This window comes from Pseudopodoces humilis, chromosome 4 (assembly GCF_049639895.1).
Source record: "Pseudopodoces humilis isolate 2021_Gansu_Grassland_sample_001 chromosome 4, ASM4963989v1, whole genome shotgun sequence".
NCBI classification, from domain to species: Eukaryota; Metazoa; Chordata; class Aves; order Passeriformes; family Paridae; genus Pseudopodoces; species Pseudopodoces humilis.
This window is the reverse complement of record NC_142203.1, coordinates 18,133,511-18,154,800: the sequence shown is the minus strand read 5'-3', so window position 1 is coordinate 18,154,800 and position 21,290 is coordinate 18,133,511. Positions and strand designations below refer to the sequence as shown.

General features: G+C 37.9%; 1 protein-coding gene across 1 annotated transcript in view; it reads left to right on the top strand.

The window, feature by feature from the left end:
• TMC1 (transmembrane channel like 1) overlaps window positions 1-21,290 on the top strand; it is a 55,019-nt gene that overhangs the window by 16,083 nt on the left and 17,646 nt on the right. The window contains 5 exon segments of the mRNA XM_088054433.1: window positions 10,350-10,440; window positions 11,430-11,511; window positions 14,584-14,690; window positions 17,499-17,597; window positions 21,131-21,273. Of these exon segments, the coding sequence (XP_087910559.1) occupies window positions 10,350-10,440; window positions 11,430-11,511; window positions 14,584-14,690; window positions 17,499-17,597; window positions 21,131-21,273 (522 nt within the window).

The following is a 21,290-nucleotide window of genomic DNA, read 5'->3' as shown; positions in this document are numbered from 1 at the left end:
ATGCAATTATAAGTGTGTTTTCTAGAGCCCTGCTTTTGTAATTGTTTCTTTGGAGCCTAAGTTCAACTGAGTTCTAAGACAAGACCTGGGGTTTTTGTGCCATTTAAAGTAAAAAATTTATCTTATAAATGGGAATTCTATTATGATTACAGTTACAATAGCATCAGCATATTTTAAGCTATCTATATTCTGTATTTCAGCAAGTTACTTAAGATTTATAACAGAATCATTAGTCTCATTGATTTGCTTTATATGCATTATTCTTGTACATATGAAAAATGGACACATACTGGCTGTAAGTGCCTTAAACTTTTAAATCAATAATGTGACTTTTGAATAATCTTGTGTTAACGTTTATGGCTCTTGAAACTCTTGGTGAACCATTGTTAGTAGCAAGTATTTCCCTCTGTTGCCTGCTTCTTTCCTTGTGAGGGATTTAGAATATCATGGGATGTGCAGTGAAAAAACCAAAATTATCTTCTTATAGGTGGGAGAGCAAATTGGCCTGCCCTTTGTCTTCCCTCTTTCACAATTGAGAGATACCTCATTGGAGGTTTCTTCTCAGCATTATGATAAATGTTACATAATTATATAAACTAACCCCTACTTCCATGTTCATTCTGTATTACCATCTTTTATTTCCAAAAATGGAAAAAAAGTGCTATCTAGTAATGCTCCTATACATGACAAGACAAGACAAAAAAACCTGTGTTTTTTTTAATATTATTTTGAATGGTTAATGTTAGAATCAATTAGGACTTTTAATTTTAAATATTGTTTTTTCAAAAAAGTGTTGTCAGAGCAAACAATTTTTGAGGAAGGATTCAACTTCCACTGAAATTTGTGTTTTTTAAAAAACAAGACATTTAAAATCATTAAAACATTTTGTTTAAGCATTTTCAAAGGAACATTTTGTCATGGTTTAAACTGCATAGGGTGGGAAAGATGATTTATACTTAACTCTCATGATTACTTTGTAAAATGGTAAATATTTTCCTTCATTCTTTGGAAAATGCATGAATGAATAGTAATTTTAGAACATGTAGAACTAATGACTGCAGAAAATGCCTTCTGTCAAAACATGGCTGAGAGCTCACTGTGAAAATGGCGTTTTTAATAGAACTACACTTGCAATTTAGATCAACTCTAACTTCTAATTTACATCCCATGTGTCAAACAGCCCATGATTATTCTCTGAAGAACGGTGACTTGATGAGGATACTGCTCTGATACAGTGTCCCTTTGCAGTTTGAAGTTGAGCTGTATCAATACTGTCAGACTCTAAACTCACCTTCAGACATCATGGTGAGATCTTCTCAGGTCTGCAGTTGTGAAAAAGAGGAGGAAGACATGGAGAGGGGTGAAAAGATAACAGAATCCCCACTCCCCCAGGCCCTACCAATAGACTTGTTAGGCTGTGGGCAGGGGGCACATTGGTCTGTTCTACTGAATGTATTAGTGTGCCTAGAGTCCAGACTTTTTACCATTTCCAAGACAAATGTTCTAATTCAGAAGAGTTTTTTTGTTCTAGTAATTTTCCCTCTACTGGTTTCCATGGTTTGTGAAGAGTGTTGCTTTGCCTTTTCTATGCGAGGTGAGAACTTGTCCATTCTTCTTGTCACTGACTACTCAGGTCAGCACAAATTTACTTGAAGAGCCACCAGGTGATAACAACCATTAATTATTACTTGCAAGACAGAGATTTAGAGAGAGGGGTGAATTGACTGATTGATTGATTGACTGATTGACAGAGACCCTTGGGAGTCAGCCCTGAAGGGCAAAGGAGTCCAGGAAGGTTAGATATTCTTTAAAAGAGAAATTGTTAAGTATTTAGGAACAGGGTGTCCCCATGTGCAGGAGAACAAGTCACTAGGAAGAAAGGCCAGCCTGGTTAAACAGAGATATTAGGCTTGATCTCAGCAAAAAAAGAGAATCTATTGTTTTTGGAAGGAGGGATTGGCAACTTGGGCCGTCTACCAGGATGTCTCAAGTTCATGTAGGCAGAAGATTAGAATGGCCAAAACGCTACAAGAACCTGATCGGCCTCTACTTTTAAAGACAATATAAAGTATAAATAACATTAGCAGTGGAAGGTCAAAGAGTATCTCCATCTCCTGTTGAATGAGAAGGGTAGTGTAGGGATGGGGAATGAGAGAAAGGCAGAGATACTTCAAGCCTTTGTCTCAGTCATCAAGACCACTTGTTCTCATGACACCCAGCTGCCTCAGTAGGAAATTGGTAGCAGGGAAATGAGTCCAGGAGATGGTTAGTGTCCTCCTATGTGAATAAGACACGCACAGCACACGGTGTGTCCTGGTGGGATTCAACCCACAGGAATAAGGGAACTGGTTAAAGAGCCAAAATACTCTCAATCATCTACCAGCAGTCCTGGTTAACAGGAGACGTTCCAGCTGACAAGAAATTAGGACATGTAACACTCACCTACAAGAAAGATCAGAAGGATGATCTGGGGAACTACAGGCCTAACAGCCTAACCTCGGTTCTCAGGGCAAGAAATAATATGGCAAATATTATCCTGAGTGCCATTATGCAGAACAATCAGATCAAGCCCAGCTGACACAGACTGAAGAAAGGCAGGTTGTGGTTGGCCAAACTGATCATCTTCTATGACAAAGTGACCCGCTTTGAAATGAAGGGAAGGCTGTGGATGTCATCCATCTAGACTTCAGTAAAGTGCTTGACACAGTCTCGCAATGCGTCCTTCCAGAAAAACTGGCTTGGATGGGTGCACTCTTCAATAGGTAAAAATTAGCTGTTTGTCTGGGCCCTGAGAGTGGTGATGAATGGAGCTAAATCCAGCTGATGGCCAGTCACTAGTGGTGCTTCCCACAGCCCAGTTTTGGGGTCAGTATTGTCTAACATTTTTATTGATGGTCTGGGCATGGGAATTGAGTCATTCTCACTAAATTTGCAGATGACACCAAGCTGGGTGGGAGTGTTGGTCTGCTTGAGGGCAGGAAGACTCTGAAGAGGGTCAGGCTCAGTCAATGGGCTGAGGACAACTGCAGGAGGTTCAACAAGGCTGAGTGCTGTGTCTTTCACTGGGGTTGCAGCAGCCCCTGTGCAGCGCTACAGCCTTGGAGTGAGGTGGCTCAAGAGCTGTTATTCAGAAAGGAATTTGGAGGCTGCTGTGTGAACAGCAGTGAGCCAGCAGTGTGCCCAGGTGGCCAAGAAGGCCAGTGGCATCCTGGCCTGTGTCAAGAGCAGCATGGCCAGCAGGATGAGAGCAGTGATCGTGCCCCTGTGCTGGACACTGGGGAGGCCTCACCCCAAGTCTGCGCTCCATTCTGGCCCCTCACTTTAAAAGGGACATTGAGGGGCTGCAGCCTGTCCAGAGAAGGGCAACAAGGCTCCTGAAAGGACTAAAGAACATCTCTCATGAGGGACAGCTGAGGGAGCTGGGGCTGTTTAGTCTCAAAAAAAGGAGGCTCAGGGGGATCTCATTGCTTTTTACAACACCCCTGAAGGAGGCTGTGGTGAGGTGGGGGCCCATGGCTGCTGTGGTGCCTGCAGCGAGAGGACAAGAGGAAATGGCCTGAAGCTGAGGCAAGGGAGATTCAGATCAGTTACTAGAAAAAATTGACATTGTTAGGGTAGTCATGCATTGGAATTGGTTGGCCCAGGAGGTGGTGGAGTCACCACTCCTGGAGGCATTCAAGAGGCATCTGGATCTGCTGTTTGCTGATGTGGTTTAGTATTTTTGGGGTTACAGTGGTAGTGCTGGGTTGATGATTTCATGTAAGGTCTCTTAAAAGCCTCTCCAACCTTGACCATTCTATGATTCTATGACTTTTGGATTAGAAAAAGGTACAAAAATGAAATAAAATTAATGGGCCAGAGCCTCAGCTGTTGCAAACTGGAAAACCTTCAGGGAAAGTTATCCCAGTTTAGATCTGAGGGTTGGATTTTGGGAACTGCATCCCTGTTTGTGCATTTTTCTGCCTGACCTTTGCACCAATATGAAAAAAGGGAAGGGTTTAAATGTGTTTGCCTCTGGTATACTCATCTCACTTCCCTTACTAGTGCTTATAGCTTTTTAGATAGACAAAATTTTGTGCTATAAAAACACAAAGTACATTAGCAACTGGGTAGTTTATATCCAACAGCAATCTTATTAAGGTACCATATAATTAGAGAACTGAGCACAAGAATCCAGAGATGTGACAACTGTGTTCTCTAAACAAACGTGAGAACATTTTTTTTTTCCCCCTAGGAAAATCAGAGCAGAGCAGAACCTGTTCTTAGAATCATAGAAAGGTTTGGGTTGGAAGAGCCCTTAAAATTAAACTTATTCCAACCCACCTGCCATTGGAAGGGACACCTTTCTCTAGACCAGGTTGCTCAGAGCCACATCCAGCCTGGCCTTGAACACGTCCAGGGGTAGGGCATCCACAGCTTCTCTGGACAACCTGTGTCAGCACTTCACCACCTTCACAGTAAAGAATTTCTTCCTAATATCTAATACAAACTTATTCTATTTCAGTTGGAAGCCATTCCCCCATGGCCTGTCACTACATCCTCCCATAGAAAGTCCCTCCCCTTTCTTGCAGGTACTTCAGGTACTGGAAGGCTGTAATCAGGTCAGATTGAAACTTTCTCTTTTCCAGGCTGAGCAAACCTAGTTCCTTCAGGCTTTCCTCATAGGAGGTTGGCTCAATCCTTCTAACCAAGTTACTCTAAGAGCAACTTGGTGGTTCTCCTTTGGAATAGCTCCAACAGGTTGATGTGCTTCCCTTTTCCTCTGATATGGTCACTCTCTCATAGCAGATCACATGCTACAGACAGAATATATTATAGTGATTTTTTAAAGTATTTCTGTAGCATAATTAATTTTATTACAGGACTTAGACTGCCCATCAAGACAAAAGAATTGGAAATAAGATATTTTATAAGCATACAAACCAAAAGATGTATAAGGTGCATGTGTGAGATGGTGGAAATTTCTCATCTTTCGTTGCACTCTTTGTACTCCCATCAATCAGTATTTCATCTCTCTTACTGTGAACATACTGACAGCCTCAGAGGCCAGACTGGTTGTCTTGGAAGCCAGGTGGGTATTAAATAGCACTATAATTTGCCCACTATTATTACTGAACTGCTTTTCAAGTGAGCTGTGCCTGACAAAAATTGTTTTGGAGTCTGTTTTCAGCCAATCTTCTAAGACTTAAAAAAGTCCTGGGGAGTCAACATTTCCTCTTATTGAGCTTTTAGTTCTTAGGGTCTGAAACCTTTCTGAACTGTTAGTGAAAAATGTGATCAATCCACCCGAATTGTATTCATTAGCAACAAGCTCTAAGAGCTGTAATGCATCCTCTCTGCAGCACAGAAGTGCCTGAGGTACCTTACACCCAGCACTTTGGAAGCTGTAACTCCACACCTTGCATTAATAATTAACTCAGGCTTCTCTGGGACAATAATGCCTGGCCCCTGAAACATTTATCAGTTCTTGCATCTGTAATTCAATTAATAAGCTTTCTCTAAAGCTTCTTTAAATTCACAGTTAGCTAGTGAGGCACACTTTGGCCTATCTTGTGATACAGATAATTTACCTCTAACACATGATACCAGTGATTACAAAGCTTGGTTTTGTTGGTCTGCGTGGTTTTTGACACATCCTCGTGTTTGTGAAGTCTGATTACTTCCAAGTGGGCATGAATATGTATATCTGTACTTTTGGTTTTTGCTGTGGTTTCTAAAGTATTCCTAAGAATTGTTCATTCTTCCTGTTTCCACATTTTATTTATAGCACAAAAGGAAAAGACAAAGTTTGACAGAAGTCTGCAGAGATGTACAGATAGAGTTCTTTCATTTAGGTAGTTTAGACATCAAGGCAGAAACTGTAATTAAGTAATCTGTTGAACTATATTCGAGAGGGACGTGTGTCACAGACATGGAAAGGACATGGCAAGACTGGTCCCTGACTGAATGGTGCCAAGTTGATGCTGAACTTTTAAGGCCAGGAGGTTTAAGTAACTTAAGTAACAAACCACAGAGGTCAGGAGTAAGCAGTCAGTGGAGTAATTAGTCAGTGGACTAACCAGCTGCAAAGCTGGTGGGGGAAGAAAAGCTGAGGAGAGAATGAATACATATTCTGTTTCGTGGCTCCAGCATCATAAGCAATATGAGAATGTTATATAGAATGTTATTGTAAAATTACCAAAATGTAAGATATACCTGTAGAACATCAAAGGTGTTCTGTTATTCCAGCAAAGTTTTCTTTTATTCCAACACTGAAAGTATACTTCCACTATTCTTTCACAAAATAATTTATTTATTAAAAAAATTTCTTTCAATTGCATAATTATAATAATACAATAATAATAATAATACAAAACAATTTAGATTGGAAAAGGACCTTATGATCATTGGGTCCAGCCATTAACACAACACTGTCAAGTCCATCTCTAGTCCAAGTCCCTCATCACGACATTTGCACATCTTTTCAAAACCTCCAGGGATGGTGATTCAATCACTTCCCTGGGCAGCCTGTTCCAATGCTTGAAAATATTTTGGTGAAGAAATTTTTTGTAACATCCAATCTAAACCTCCCCAGGAAAAAATTGAGACTGCTTCTTCTTGTTCTGTTGCTTCTACCTGGAAGAAGAGACTGACTCCCTCTTCACTACAACTTCCTTTGAGGAGGCAAACTGACTGAGGGTGGCCTTCATCCGCTCCTCCAGATCATCAGTAAAGCAGGACTGTCCTTAGTATTGAGCCTGGGGAGTGCCACTGTGACTGGATGACAGATGGGTTTAATGCTATTCACTACCACTCTTTTGGCCATATAACATGTGCTATATTTTATTTTTTAATTAATTATATGGTGATTATTAACTATGTGATTATTTTGGTTGTTAATTTATAAGAATTGGAAACATTGTCACAATTTTTAATGCATGTTTGAGACATCTTCTTGTCATGGTCAGTGTGCATTAATGGTCAATGCATTAATGCCAGCAATTCTATTAATTAAAAAAAAATTCAAGCGCATTGTTATTAGATCAGAATAAAATTCAGTGTAAATGAAAATGAGAATACTTCTGCAAGTCCCCCATTTGGACTTAGCTGATTTCTTTCAGGATTTCTACAACAAACTTTTAATTATGGGAAAGCAATTTATTAAGAAAGTGAAAGGAGTTGCTTCATGCTTCTTTGATAAAACACAAAAATGACTTCATAATTACTGTGCACATATGGATCCAACAGGTTTTTTTGGTCCAGTCTTCATTGTGCGACTCAGTTGACTGCACCTGTAACCACTCAGTAAGAAATGGTTGATTGTGATACAAAGATGAACTTAAGTCCAGTGCAGGGAAACAGGATGAAAATCAGTTAAATAGGTTATAAATCAGAAAAATAAGTTACAAAACATTTAGGGAAGAAGGGGTGCAAGGTGAGAGGAAATTTCAGCCACTGGAAAAGCAGAATCCAGGGAAGCATTCAGGAGCATCAGCAGGATGTAATCTGTAGGTCCAGATCACCACCTTCATAAAACAATTTTTTTGGTTTGTCCTGGAAAAAAAAGCTTAGATGCTTATAACACTTAAAAGATTGCTTGGTGGGGGTCCAGGAGGCAGATGAGAATAAAAAAAAACTAGTCTTAGTATCAAACCTTACAACATTAATTTAAAACAAATCAAAAAAGGTTTAAGATAAATATTTTTTTTTAATTTGAGAGTGGAAAATTCCTTCCTGTTTTGGCTTAACTTTATTTTATGTCAGAACAAGTTTGTGGGGACCTTGAGTCATTCACTTATAGATGCAAAATGTACTCATTATGCTATCAAGGACTTTTTATTGTATTTATTGCTGTTTTTATATTATGTCCTTAAATTTCTAACATCACTGAAAAAACCTCAAAATTTAAAAATTTAAAAATTTGAAATTTGAAAATAGTGACTGAAAACACAAGTTTTCTACTCTGTAGATTTTGATTTCAGAAAATTTTCCTGAACAAGCCTGAGTTACCCAGTGATAGAGTTGGTAGTAAAATATAGTATGCTGACCTGGGGATAGGTGTGCAGTTTATTGAGTCTGCCTGCTTTTATGGCACACTTCCAGCACTGACTGCCGAATTTAGGAGGAAGCTGCCATCTGCTGTCAGGACTCCCTTATATCTGTTGAGAGAGCAGCAAGATTTTGGATCCTGAGGCTTGGGTTTAAAGGCGACCCTTGGGCACAGGTTTCCTGAAGCTGAGCCAATCTATTTTATCTGACTTACTTGGGAGGGCTGCAATTTAATTGTAGATTTTTCTGAGAATCAAAATGAAGAAATGATATGTGAGCAGTGTGCTGTAAAATCTCTGGAAAACTTAGAATGGCTTGGGAAATAAAGAATCCCCAGTCAGTGTCGATATATTTAGCTAAATACAAAAAGATCAGATTTAAAAATACAGAATACAAATGTGATCCAGAAGCACATGACTGGAAGCAAAGGATCTATACCCTTAGAAGGACACTGACTTGATCCTCAGGGAACACTTTTGAGGTGATGAATAGGTGGGTTCTGTGGCTGTGGGGGTGGCTGGGTATTTCTATCCTTTCTAATCTGAATCTTTGCTCTCCTTGTGCTATAAAGAGAAAAAAAAGAAGTGCTTTGATTAGCATTCATAATTTAAAATATTTGGAAAAGGCATGCAGGAGTCCTGAGAAGGTCAGGTGAACTTGCCCTGGCCCTGATGTCTTACCAGCTGGGTTTGGGTGAAAACACTTGGAACGAGAGAGTGCTCAGAGGGCTCTCAAGGAAAGCTCTCAATGACTGAAAATTGAATTCAGTAACTCAATTTTGAGCCCACGCATGCACTTATTTGGATCCTTGGTACTGCAAGCTAAATTTTTGAGAAAGGCTTTGATAGATCTTCAGGCTGAAGATCACCCTAACCTTTTGCAGTTACTAAAAATACACAGTTACTTTCACAGATGTTGAGATTTTTAATGTTATTAAATTAGAAAAGTTATCACAAGGCTAATGGCCATCTTCTGATGTAATTTCAATTCTCCATTATCTCAGCTAAACTGCTATACTGCCATTAACACTGCCAGATTTTGCAGTTTAACTCTATCTTTTTCCTTTCTTGTAAAAAATATAGGAGCAGAAAATACGAGCATGATAATTAATTTCACTTGGTAAACTTACCTGTAGCAGTTCTGGAAAAAAAGAAATGTGCATCACAATCTTATGCATCACAATTAATACTTTCCCCAGTTGTCTACCTTTTCCCAGGTGCTTTATGCAATACAAAACAATAATAAACATCATAATTTTTGTTTATTATTACATTGTAAATTGTGTGCTTTGAAGCTGTCCAGTGTGACAACAAAACATTTAACAGCATTGTGCATACAGTGACAGTTAAGAATCCTTAGTCTGTTTTCCAGTGGTTTAGGGCATTTAGCCTTTAGAACACATTTTCTCAGGAGAGACATTATGGAAAACCATAAACGGAAATTGGATTAAATGGAGGAAACATTAGTATTAGTATGTACTTGATCTCATCTCTTCATATAAAGAGTTTAAAAGTCTTCCTTTCATCTATATATTGTTTGACTTATATATCTCTATTGGCAAAATTTTAGCCTTTTGGGGACCAGTGAAGCTTCATTTCAAAGAAATTACTCTGGGAATAGTACAGCTAGAGAAGATGTATGCAAAAATTCAGAAGAGCTAATTTAAATGTAGTATTGAGAAGGTGGGCAGTAGGGAACCAAAGCTCTAGTGTACACATATCCCTCCCAGCCTGGGAATGTGTCCTAAGCTGTGAACACAGAGAGGGAGGTTTGAATATATCCAGAGCAAGACACAAATGAGATCAGATGTTGGTGATCAAAATGGTAATTCACTTTTATTCACTGTCAAAGAAGAGAACAAGGAAGAAGTTAGAAGAGTAGGAAAAAGTGAAGGATTAGAGAAAGCAAGAAAGGTGATTACTACCAAGAATCTGCAGCACCCCATGAAGACCCTTCTTTCTTCTGTCAGAGTAACTGTGTATCCCATAAATGGACAATAGCTGAACTGCAAAAGTCAGTTTACTGACTTACTGGGACTGGACATATTTGGTAACCTCGACTGGACAGAGGCAGGTCTTAGAGCTCCAAAAATATGTTTGTATTAGGTCAGGTGACTGAAGTTGCTTGTATTTTTGCATTACATATACATTACATATATAGTTTCTGCAAAATCAAAAAATCTCAGAGCTTTCCTTTCCTAGAATTACTAAGGGAACAAGATTTTATAAAGTTCTATGAGGAGTAAAGAAATTAATGTGATAGAGATAATGTAAAATGTGCTGTAACATAATCTTTATCTCTCTTCTGCCCTCATTTTCCAGGGAAGCACAACTTTTTGTTGAAAAGTTTGAAGGTGCTCTTGGAAAAGGAAAAGGAAAAAAATTCTATGCATACAAAGTGATGATGACTAAGGTAAATTGAGTTTCACTAACTTCCTGTGAAGCTGATGGGAAACCTGAAAAATATTGACATGGGTACTCATCTCCCACAGCAGTGTCCCTTGTCTTCCTATGGATTTTAAACTTTTATTCCACCATTCTATCATGAAAATACTTCTAATGAAAGCTTGCAGTTTGATTTTTGAAACTTTTCATCAAAACAAAAGTCAGCTGTTTTACAGGAGTTTGCAAGAGTTCAGTATCTTGTGAAAGTTAATTTATCTTGGTGTAGATTAGGTATTTGTGTGGACTGAATCCAAAGTTCAGTCTTTCCCTTGAGACATCCCTCTGCAAAAGATGAGAAAGACAAAGGGAAAGAAAAAAAGAGAAAAAAAGAGAAAAACAAAAGAAGGGAAAAAATATAAAAAAAGGAAATAAAGAAATAAAAGAAAAAAGAAAAAGAGGAAAGAGAAAGAAAAAAGAAAACAGAGAAAAAAGAAAAAAGACAAAAAAGAGAAAACAAAAAAGGAGAAAAAAGAGAAAGAAAAAAGAAAAAAGGAAAAAGAGAAAGAAAAAGAAAAAATGAAAAAAAGAAAAAAGAAAAAGGAGAAAGTGAAACAAAAATAAAGAGAAAGAAAAAGGAAAAAAGAAAAAAGGAAAAAGAAAGAAAAAAGGAAAAAAGATAAGTAGAAAAAAAAAGAGAAACAAGAAAAAAGAAAAACAAAAAAAGAAAAATAAAAAAAGAGAAAAAAGAAAAAAGAGGAAAAAGATTGGCATGAAAGCGAATAATTAGCTAATAATTCTTGTATAACTGTGATAGAAATAGGAACTTCACACAAATTCAGTAGAAGATATATTAAAAAAATACAGAAGGAGAATCCTCTTCACAAACAATTACTTTTGGACTCTGCTAGTGGATTTTGTGGATGATTAAGGGGTTACATTAGCACAAGGAAGAACTGAGCATCTGGGCACTGAGATGATGGTGTGGTTTTTGTTTTTTTTTTCTGTGACTCTTTTCAGAAATGGATGAAATTTCAAAGAGATTTTGAAAATTTTAAGACAGCCTGCATACCCTGGGAAATGAAAATTAAGGAGATTGAAAGTAAGTGAGTAAGAATAGGATGTAGTATCATATTTCTGATGTCTGCCAAAGTGATAAATTTCTTTAGAATATGTGTCTGTATTCAATGCATAGTTTAAAATCAGTGAGTATTTATTTTTTCATTAATACTTATTGAGCTTGATTGAACTAGTTGAAAATTTTCTTTAGAGAGTATCACTTTACAGATAAAACTTGTCCTACAGTTAACAGTTAAAAAGTTAGTGTTGAAATTAATCTTGGAAAAGTGTAATTGGGATTTAGCCATAGACTTTATTCACTTTCACTTTATTTTGTCTATATTTATTTTATAAAAATTATACTATATAGGCTATACAGAAATTATTTCTGCCACTTTTTTCATTACCTTGAGCTTCATGTAAGTTGTATTTCTCTCATTGTCAGCCACATAATAAAACAAAGAGAGAACAAGTACTGGTGTTGGATGCCCCATATATAAACGAGGCATGTACTGTGTAGTGTCCATAGTTAATACTCGGGGTATATTTTGAGAGTAGGGGTCTGTCACACGTCAGTTTTGTGTTGCAGTTCCAGTATCAACTTTAAACTGCAGCCCTTTCTTTGATGGAGATTTGACTTCTGTCTGGGGATACCTAAGGGAAGGTCTGCCACTTGGGCTCCCTTGACAATAAATGCTTCTCAGTGCAACATAAAGAGCCTTTCCCAGTTGAGCCTGAATCTTCCAGTCCTCCAGCTGTCTAGAAAAATCAGGTAACAACTTGAAGCACTGGGACATCTCAGGTAGGCTCCCTTCTTCAAGATGCAAGACCCTTCTAGCACAGCGAGACAGACTCCAGAGCAAAGGTCATCAAAGTCTGCTGTGCTGCATCCTCAGCTGGAAACAGGTGAATCTGATGCTGGGGCTTTGATGTTTAAAAGAGAAGTGAACACATGTATGAAGTATTTATATTTAGAAAACAGATGTTTCTTTTTCTTACAGAACAGATATTCAGTATTATCTGTGCAAAAGGACTTTATGGGAATCACACAGACCTCTCTTGGGACAGGGTGACTCCTATTCCACTGACGAAATTTATAAAAGGCACACCAATCTGCATGCCAATGCCAAGTGCAGCGAGGCTGTGGATGCAGGAAAAGATGGCTAAAGTCTACTTAAAACTATTTTATTCACATACAGAACATGTTGCACCTCAGAGTGACTTCAAAATACTGGTGAAACTTGGACTGGTTTTGTTCACTGCTAGTGTAGTCCATTTGTGACATTTTCCATGTTCCCCATTGCAGGTCCCTATTTGGACCTGCTCACTGTGAAAACGCAGCTGAGAACAGTCATGGCTAAATTACCCTCATCCATAGTTAACTTTTTACTTACCAGAGGTTTCTGCTCTTGCCTGATTGGTGAAAAAGAATAATGCCCATGGGCAGTCTGTGCATTGGCTTGCAATAACTATTCTGGAGCAGGTGATGCTAATGCATTGCATCCCTGCAGATGTTCCGGATGGATGCAGATGGATAGCAGAGGTTTCATCAGGATAACTGATTCAAGTACTCAGGGCATGAAAAGAAGTCATTCCCAATACAATGGGGATATTAGGATTTGAGCAAAAGAAATGGGGCATGGAGAGGTCTACAAATGTAACCTGAAATCAGAAATATTCATAATTTCCTGCACTGTATTTTTTGGGTCCATACCATCCCCCAAAAGGTGTAGTTTGGTTATAACTGCATCTCAGAACCGGATAGGCTAACTCAAAGTCTCTGATTTTTGCCTCTTCCCAGTATGTCAGACACTGCTAAGGTTGGCCACTTCACACAAAACTTCAAAATTATGGTTTATTTCTGAACGGTGAATAAAGCAGATTCAAAATGCTGTATTCTTGACAGAATGGCTTGTTCCTCCCTTTGCACAGCTGTGTCTCTTAACCTGCTTCTTTTTATACTTGGGGTTATACATGTTTAAGTGTATAAAATTTTCTACTGATTGAGCTGTTACAGTAAAATATGAACATATACATTCCAAATAACGCAAGATATATTAACTTAATATTACAGACCTTAATATTACAGAACATGTTACATGTCTGCAAAAGAGCTTGGAAATAACAATGCAAGTCTCTCTGAACAGAGAGATTTACTTTTTATTTGCTATCAATGTGCTTCAGGCTACCAAACTAGATTTTATGTGAAAAAACAATTAAAAGGTCATTTTTCCCCCTGCAAATGACTAGTAATGGATATGAAATTTAGAACTTTTCTAACTGGCAGCTCTCCTATAGTCAGCAGAACTATGCTGAAGCAAGCTGGGGCTGAAGTTGAGCTTTTATTTTTGTTTGCCTTGACTTGCAGAGTGTGGGTCAAATCAGGCCCTTGGTTCTCAGTACCTCCCCTGCAGCCTCTAATCTGTGCACAGGTCTGGGTCAGGGGGCTGGAGTGTGTGAGGTCTCTACACCTAGAGATGGGACTGCCTGCACACCTGGCTGCAGATAGAGCACATAAACAGAATAGAAAGAGAAAGAAAGGCTATAAACACTTGCAAATAATGTTTATTGTCTCTTGTGAAAAAATCTGGTGAGTGCTCTTACAACAGCACTGACAAGTGTTTTATTGTGTTGGAAAGACTTTACCAACTGACTAATTCTGAGCTGCTTCCTATTAAAATTGGGCTGGTTCTGGCTTAGCATGTCAAGAAAGCTTAAAATCCACAACAGAGAGAAAAAAATATCAAAATGATTGAAACACACTTCTAGAGATTACTCAATAAAAGCAAATACACCAGCTTCTATATGACCCTAAATGACTCCATTTAACTAATACTTTTATAATTTTGTTTCTGTTTTCTCAGCCAGCTCAAGATATACTAGTATGCAATATGCAAAAAATTATTAGAATTATAGTGATAATGAAAAAATAAAATTAAAATTAATTAAATTTAAAATTAACTTGAATTTTAATTAATTTAAAATTAGAATCAATCAAATATATAAAAACCTCTCCTGGTTTTACTTTTTTAAAATAAATTTTGTGCATCCTTAGATAAAATAATGTTAAAGTACTAGCTCATCTGACTTTTGATCACATCTCATGTTTTTACAGGTCACTTTGGCTCATCAGTAGCATCTTATTTCATATTCTTGCGTTGGATGTATGGAATAAACATGATTCTCTTTGGACTGACCTTTGGTCTTGTAATGGTGCCTGAGGTGGGAATCTTTTAAATTATCTTTGACGACTGCCGTGTGGATTTCTGTCTTTGCAGTGATGTTTCATAGGACTGGAGCTTTAACAAGTTTTCAGTCTCTCTATGCTTCATTTGCAAGTATTAGATGGTACTAAGCCTGTAAAAATGGGCTTCCTTTGTAGACAGTTTTCTCTACAGAGATATGTCTTGAATTAGACAGGACAGGAAAATATAAAATATATTTAGGGTTATCTTCTGAAATGGTTTTTGAAGTCTGGGATTACTTAGGTGTGGGGTTTTTTTTTGTTGTCTGGAGGGGTGGGTTTGTTTGTTTGTATGTTTGTTTGTTTGTTTTTGGTGGTTCTGTGCATAACAGAGTAGAGGAACCAAAAGCCAGGGGGAGTGTCTCGACTAAATGTGCATTACAATAATAAGATGCAGTCCTGGGGCTCAAAGGATCCTTTCAGATCCATCCAATACTCACATGCTGATAAGGCATAACAGGGCTGTAAAGTCAGGAGAGATCTCTCATATTTTCCTCTGTGTAACACCTCTGTTAAGAGGTACTTAGAGCAGATATTTGACTCAGACATAAATGACTTCTATGAAAGGTAATACTTCCCAAGTTTCTCTGACCCACCAGAGAATGCAGGGCTTTTATGGAATTAAAATTATTGTGCCATCTCCCTGACTTCAATAGCCTGTATTCCTCTTATCTTTCTCATTTTGTAGTAAGCATATAAAAAAGTCAGGTAGGAATTTCCAACAACTTCCCAGCCCAATCAGTAGCATGATTCCTCCGGCTTGATCCCTACAAATCTGTAGGATTTGGTGGTATTGATTGTCTGATGTCATTACAAAAACATCTCTCAATGATTTTTGAGTGCTCTTGGGAATTAGAAGGTGTCCAAACTGACTGGATGCTGGCAAATGTTCCGATTTTCAAGAAGGCGAGAAGGAGAACCCCAGAAACTACAGGCCTGTCAGTCTCACTTCAATGGCTGGTAAAGTTAAGAGGAAGAATTTTCTGTCAGGTATTGAAAAACACCTGAAAAGCAACGCAGTGGTTCACTGCCACCATGATTTTATAAGAGGAAAGTCTTGCTTGTCAAACCTGTGAAACTTTTATAACGAAGTAACCCAACCAGTTGATCAAAGAAAGCCAGTGGATGTAATCTTTTTGGATTTCAGTAAATGCTCTCTCTCCCAGTATCCTTCTGGATAAAATGTTCAGCACAGAGCTGGATAAACACATCATGGGGTGGGTGAGCAACCAGCTCATGGGTCAGGAACAAAGGGTGACAGTGAATGGGGTGACATCAGACTGGTGACCTGTCACCGATGGGGTTCCACAGGGCTCCATCTTAGCCCTGTGCTCTTCACTGTCTTCATAAAAGCCTTGGAGAGAGGACTTGAAGAGATATTAAGCAAATTCACAAAGTGGAGATGTTGATTCCCACAAAGGCAGGGAGGCCCTGCAGGGCGATCTCAGCAAATTACAGCGCTGAGCAATTACCAAACATGTGAAGTTCAACATGGGAAAGTTGAAATTTGCCCACCTTGGAAGGGCAGCCCTGGCTGTACACACAGACTGGGGAATGAGAGACAGGAGAGCAGCTCCATGGAAAGGGACCTGGGGGTTCTGGTCAGTGACAAGTTGAACAGGAGCCAGCAGTGCCCTGGCAGCCAGGAGGGCCAAGCGTGTCCTGGGGGGCATCAGGGCCAGCATCTCCAGCCAGGCAAGGGAGGGGATTGTCCTGCTCTGCTCTGCTCTGGGGTAGCCTCAGATCTAGTGTGAGGGGCAGTTTTGGGTGCCACAGTATAAGAAAGACACTGATCTCTTAAAGAGCATCCAAATGATCATGAAGAGCCTTGAAAGGAAGCAGTATGAGAAGCAGCTGAGGTGACTTGGTCTGCTCAGCATGAAGAAGAAGAGATTGAGGAGAGTCCTCAGACAGTCTACAACTTCCTCATGAGGGGAAGAGGAGGGGCAGGCACTGATCTCTGCTCTGTGGTGACGAATGACTGGGAACAAGGGAATGGCATGAAGTTGTGTCAGGCAAGGTTTAGGTTATACATCAGAAAAAAGGTTCTTCACCCTGAGGATGGTTGGGCACTGGAGCAGGCTCCCTAGAGTAGTGGCCACAGCTCCAAGCCTCACAGCATTCAAGAAGTTTTTGGACAATACTTTCAGGCACATGGTGTGTCTCTTGTAGATGATCTTTTGCAGGGCCAGGGGTTGGACTCAATAATCCTTGTGGGTACCTTTCAGCTCAGCATATTCTATCATTCTGCAATCTTCAGTAGAAACCAAAACAGAACAAATGTCCAACAGTTTTCAGGGTGAGCCTGGAAAGGACCCCATGAGGAGATGTACTGTGCCTGAATAAGCATCTTGCCAGCAGCATGAGAACTGTCAGAATCCAAAAACTGATTCCCTAACATCTTCTCGTACCTTTCATTTAAAAATCTCCCAATAAAATCCATAATGCATGACAATTTAATATTTTTGGTCTTTGTAAGATAAACACTCCTCTTTAGAGAAATATGGATGGGCTTCTGTGTTGCCTTTGAATGTAAGAGGCAGAGTTTGGCAGTCCATTGATACTAGTGGAACTTTAAATTTAGAACACACCACTGAATGCACATGCTAAGCATAGTTTCCATCAGTAACATGAGGAGCAGTGAAAGGAATTGTAGAACTAGGTCATTCTCATTAAAGAGTTTAGGAGCATAAAACCAGTCTCTCAAAGAAATGACAGATCACTGTCCATTTCCTTTGCTGCTATTTTGCCTTAAAACATAAATCTCTCTCATTTTTTGGTTTCAGGCTTTGATGGGTAAGCCATATGGCTCTTTGCCTAGAAAAACTGTCCCAAGAGCTGAAGAAGCAACTGCTATGAATTTTGCTACTCTCTGGGATTTTAGTGTAAGTGCATAATCTTGCAATATTGCATATCTACATGACTTTTATCCACAATTACTTCATATTTAATGTTAAGTTATTTAATATGAAGTATTTCAGGAGATAATTCACAAGAGAATTAATTTAATTTTTTTTTCCACAAGCTCTCTGTATAGATGTTTCTTTCAGACAAAACACATAATGAAGCTTGATATTCACAAGCATTGGTATTCAGTATATGCAGCAATCCAAACACACATAGGGAAATATCTCAAAGCTGGTTTGCCATTCTGGGGTACTGTATTTCCATTTCTTAAGTGTAAATTTGGTCTTCTGCTTCTATATGATTAAGATTCTGAATTTTAAAATGCAGTATGAATTAGAGAAAAAAAGAAGAAAAATTAAAAATAATAATGAGCTACATTTTATCCCTTTGATTACATACAATACAAACAATGGATTCTCCTTGGATAATAAAATGACTGGAAGATTGCTCTAAAAACCTATGTATACAAAATTTTGCAGTGACTACTTAATGAAATGATGTTGCCTCTAGCGCATCAGAGGTTACATATTTGAGTGACAGAATAAATGTAAACCTGTGGCTGGAAAGTTATATAATGATAATGAAATTATAAAATGAGAAATAAAAACATCAGGGAGATATTGGAAAAAAAAGGAATTATAGTAACTTAAAGATTTTGTAAAGAGAATAGGTTAGAAGAACTTTGTTCATAAAATATGTATATACCTCATATATATGAAGATATGTATATCATTAGAATATAAGAACAAAGCTTGCAAAATAAATGTATTTGAGAGAAGGAAGAAGGCATGGTGGAAAGACAGGACAGTTATTAAAAACTATGAGAAACTGACAGGTGTGAAGAAGAAGATACAATAACAATGTAGCAGTTAACAGAAGAAGCAAATGAAAACATAATAAATACAGAATAAGGCAGTGAAAGAGATGGATCCCCTGAAATATTGACAGAAAAAAATAATTTTCTTGAGGCCTGTCAGATTGACAAATATTCCCTGAAGACAATGACAGCTTTATTTAAACAACACAGTAAATAGTACCTTTCATCTGGTAGCAATGCTATGCTACCAGATAAGTTAGAAATAAATAATAATCACACATCACCAATCAATATTTTATCCTAAACAAAACCCAAAGGACTCCTAGCCCTATGTAAGGACTTAAAAAATGCAGCAGGAAACACTGTCCCCATAAAATAAGCCAACATAATGGAATCTGAGATAAGCACAGATGCTGCAGTAGGAAAGAGTTAATTCCAGGCCTAACAGGGGTGAAGGTTTGGCTAGCACCTGGACAAATTCCCACTGTGGAAAAATGTGAGAAAATAAGCAAGTGCTTATCCATATGCCATCCCAAGTTACAGGAATAGCTTAATGGATACCTGGAATTTGCACTGTTTAAAGGTGATACCACAGAAGAACGTCTTGGGACCCCACCCAGGGGTGGGGTGAAGAAGGCCAGGCTGGCAGGATGCCACATGAATTCTCGTGGTGATAGTGGTGTCGTTCTTCTGGCAGTATCTTTCTACTTAATCTGTCTCTGTCTCCATCTCTCTTTCTCTCTCTCTGTCTCTTACAGCCCCTCTCTCCCATCTCTCTCTCTCCCCCCCTAACATTCACTGTTAAATAAAACCTCTACTGATGATTCAGAGTATGGTCACCTTATTTTGGACAGAGACCTCTCTTTATAAATGGATCATGACACCCCACCACTCTCTAAAACAAATGAAGATGAGCACAGTATGCCTATTCTGCTTTCTTTTGTATTCAAATTGTATTCACATTACTGACATGGCAAAGTGAAGCACATCTGGATTTTGATATATTCTACTTGGAATTCAGTTTTAAGTTTAAAATCCAGTCATAAAATATTAGAGTCTCAAGTCTTATTGCACGTTCAATCAGTAGTCTTTTATGTTAAACTCAGAAAGGAGTTAAAGAGATCTTCCATGCATGCTACTTTTACTGAGTTGAAGTTATTTCTAATCTTATGGTGAGGTGCTGTGGAATGAACAAACTGATTGATACACAGAGCAGGAATTATCCCTGACTTCCAGAACACAGAGAATAAAAACATTTTAATAATTTTGAGGACCCAAAAGGCTCTCCAGACCTGCATTAGGCTGTATTGAAACCTGGGGTAAAATGGAATTATAGGATGCTTTAGTGACCAAAATATGCAATATACATACTGTTTTATATTGAATTTGAATGTGTCCTGACTGGTGAAGATGTTTTACTAGTACTTAGCAAGATATGTGCTCTATTAGAATAATTGCCTTATTAGAGATGAGCATATTTTTATCTGTTATGCATAAGCACATAAATCTAGCCAGAGATGAAGAAAAATGAGATATGTGGATCAAGATATTTTGAATAATATTTATGTGAGCTGTATATTAATATTTGGTTTTCAGCTTAGAATTGTGAATTAGGTTTCTCAAATAAGCCTCTGACTCACTTCGTGTGCAGTAAAAGCTTCAATAAGTCAAGTACATGTTTTGAAAAAACAAGTAAGAGAAAGATGTTACTAATTTTAAGGAAAGTGGGCAACTGAAAAACAGGAGGCAAATGTTTTTTTAATTTACCAACCCTTCATCTTACTGTATTACTGTCAAAATTATGTATGGTCTATCCTCCAATTATGCAGTCAAATACTCCATATTGCACATGGAATTCATACATCCAGCTGGAGATTTGCCACTTCTGTGCATGCACTGAGCTGTCCTTGTATAGGCTCTGGCTTTGGTCTTCTTCTAGGAGATGAGTTCTTGCACTAACCTGAGAATTACCAGGAAATTTTAGCTATTTGATCCATGTAGATTGCAGCAATTTCTTACAGTTAATTAGGTCCTAGTAAATAACTTTGAAAAATGGTCTGTCTGACCAGTAGAAGAGAGGGTAATTCATATTAAGACATTTAGAAAAGAAGATAGACTTTGAATTGCTGAGAAAGACAGAGCTTTGGAGTTGAGTCTAAGTGTGCAAACAATCTACATACTTGATAATCACCCATAAAATGTCCCTACCTATTGGTTATCATGTATACTGAACAATCACCCAATGAACAGCAGACAACTGTTATTAGACAAAAAAGGCATATGAGATTTTCATATCAAACTCATGCAAACACATTTTAGAAAGGTGAAAATTAAGTTAAAAATATGGGATTTTATCTGCAAGTAACAGAAAAATAAATTTTGTAAAATAATATATTTCTCTTTTTACAAGAAGCATGTTGATAAAAAAGTTTTGATTCATTGAATTACAGACAGATTGTTAATGACCAGTTTTAAAAGATTTTGAAGTTGTTATGAAATATTCTGTCTTTTTAAAATAAAGGGACACATTTTCTATCCTGTGAGCTTTATTATAGTGATATTTGCAACTGATTTGAATTCACTGAAGTGAATGTTTTAATATACCGCCATTGATTAATTTACTGATTGTGTATAATTGAGAAAAGTAACATTATATATATATATATATATATTTTTTTTTTTTTTACTTTTCAGGGTTTTGCACAGTATTCGGTACTTTTTTATGGTTATTACAACAACCAGAGGACAATTGGGTGGCTCAAGTTCAGGATGCCTCTTTCATATTTCCTTGTTGGAGTTGGGTCTATTGGCTATAGCTTTATGATTGTCATTCGAACGTAAGTTCTCCTTGGCT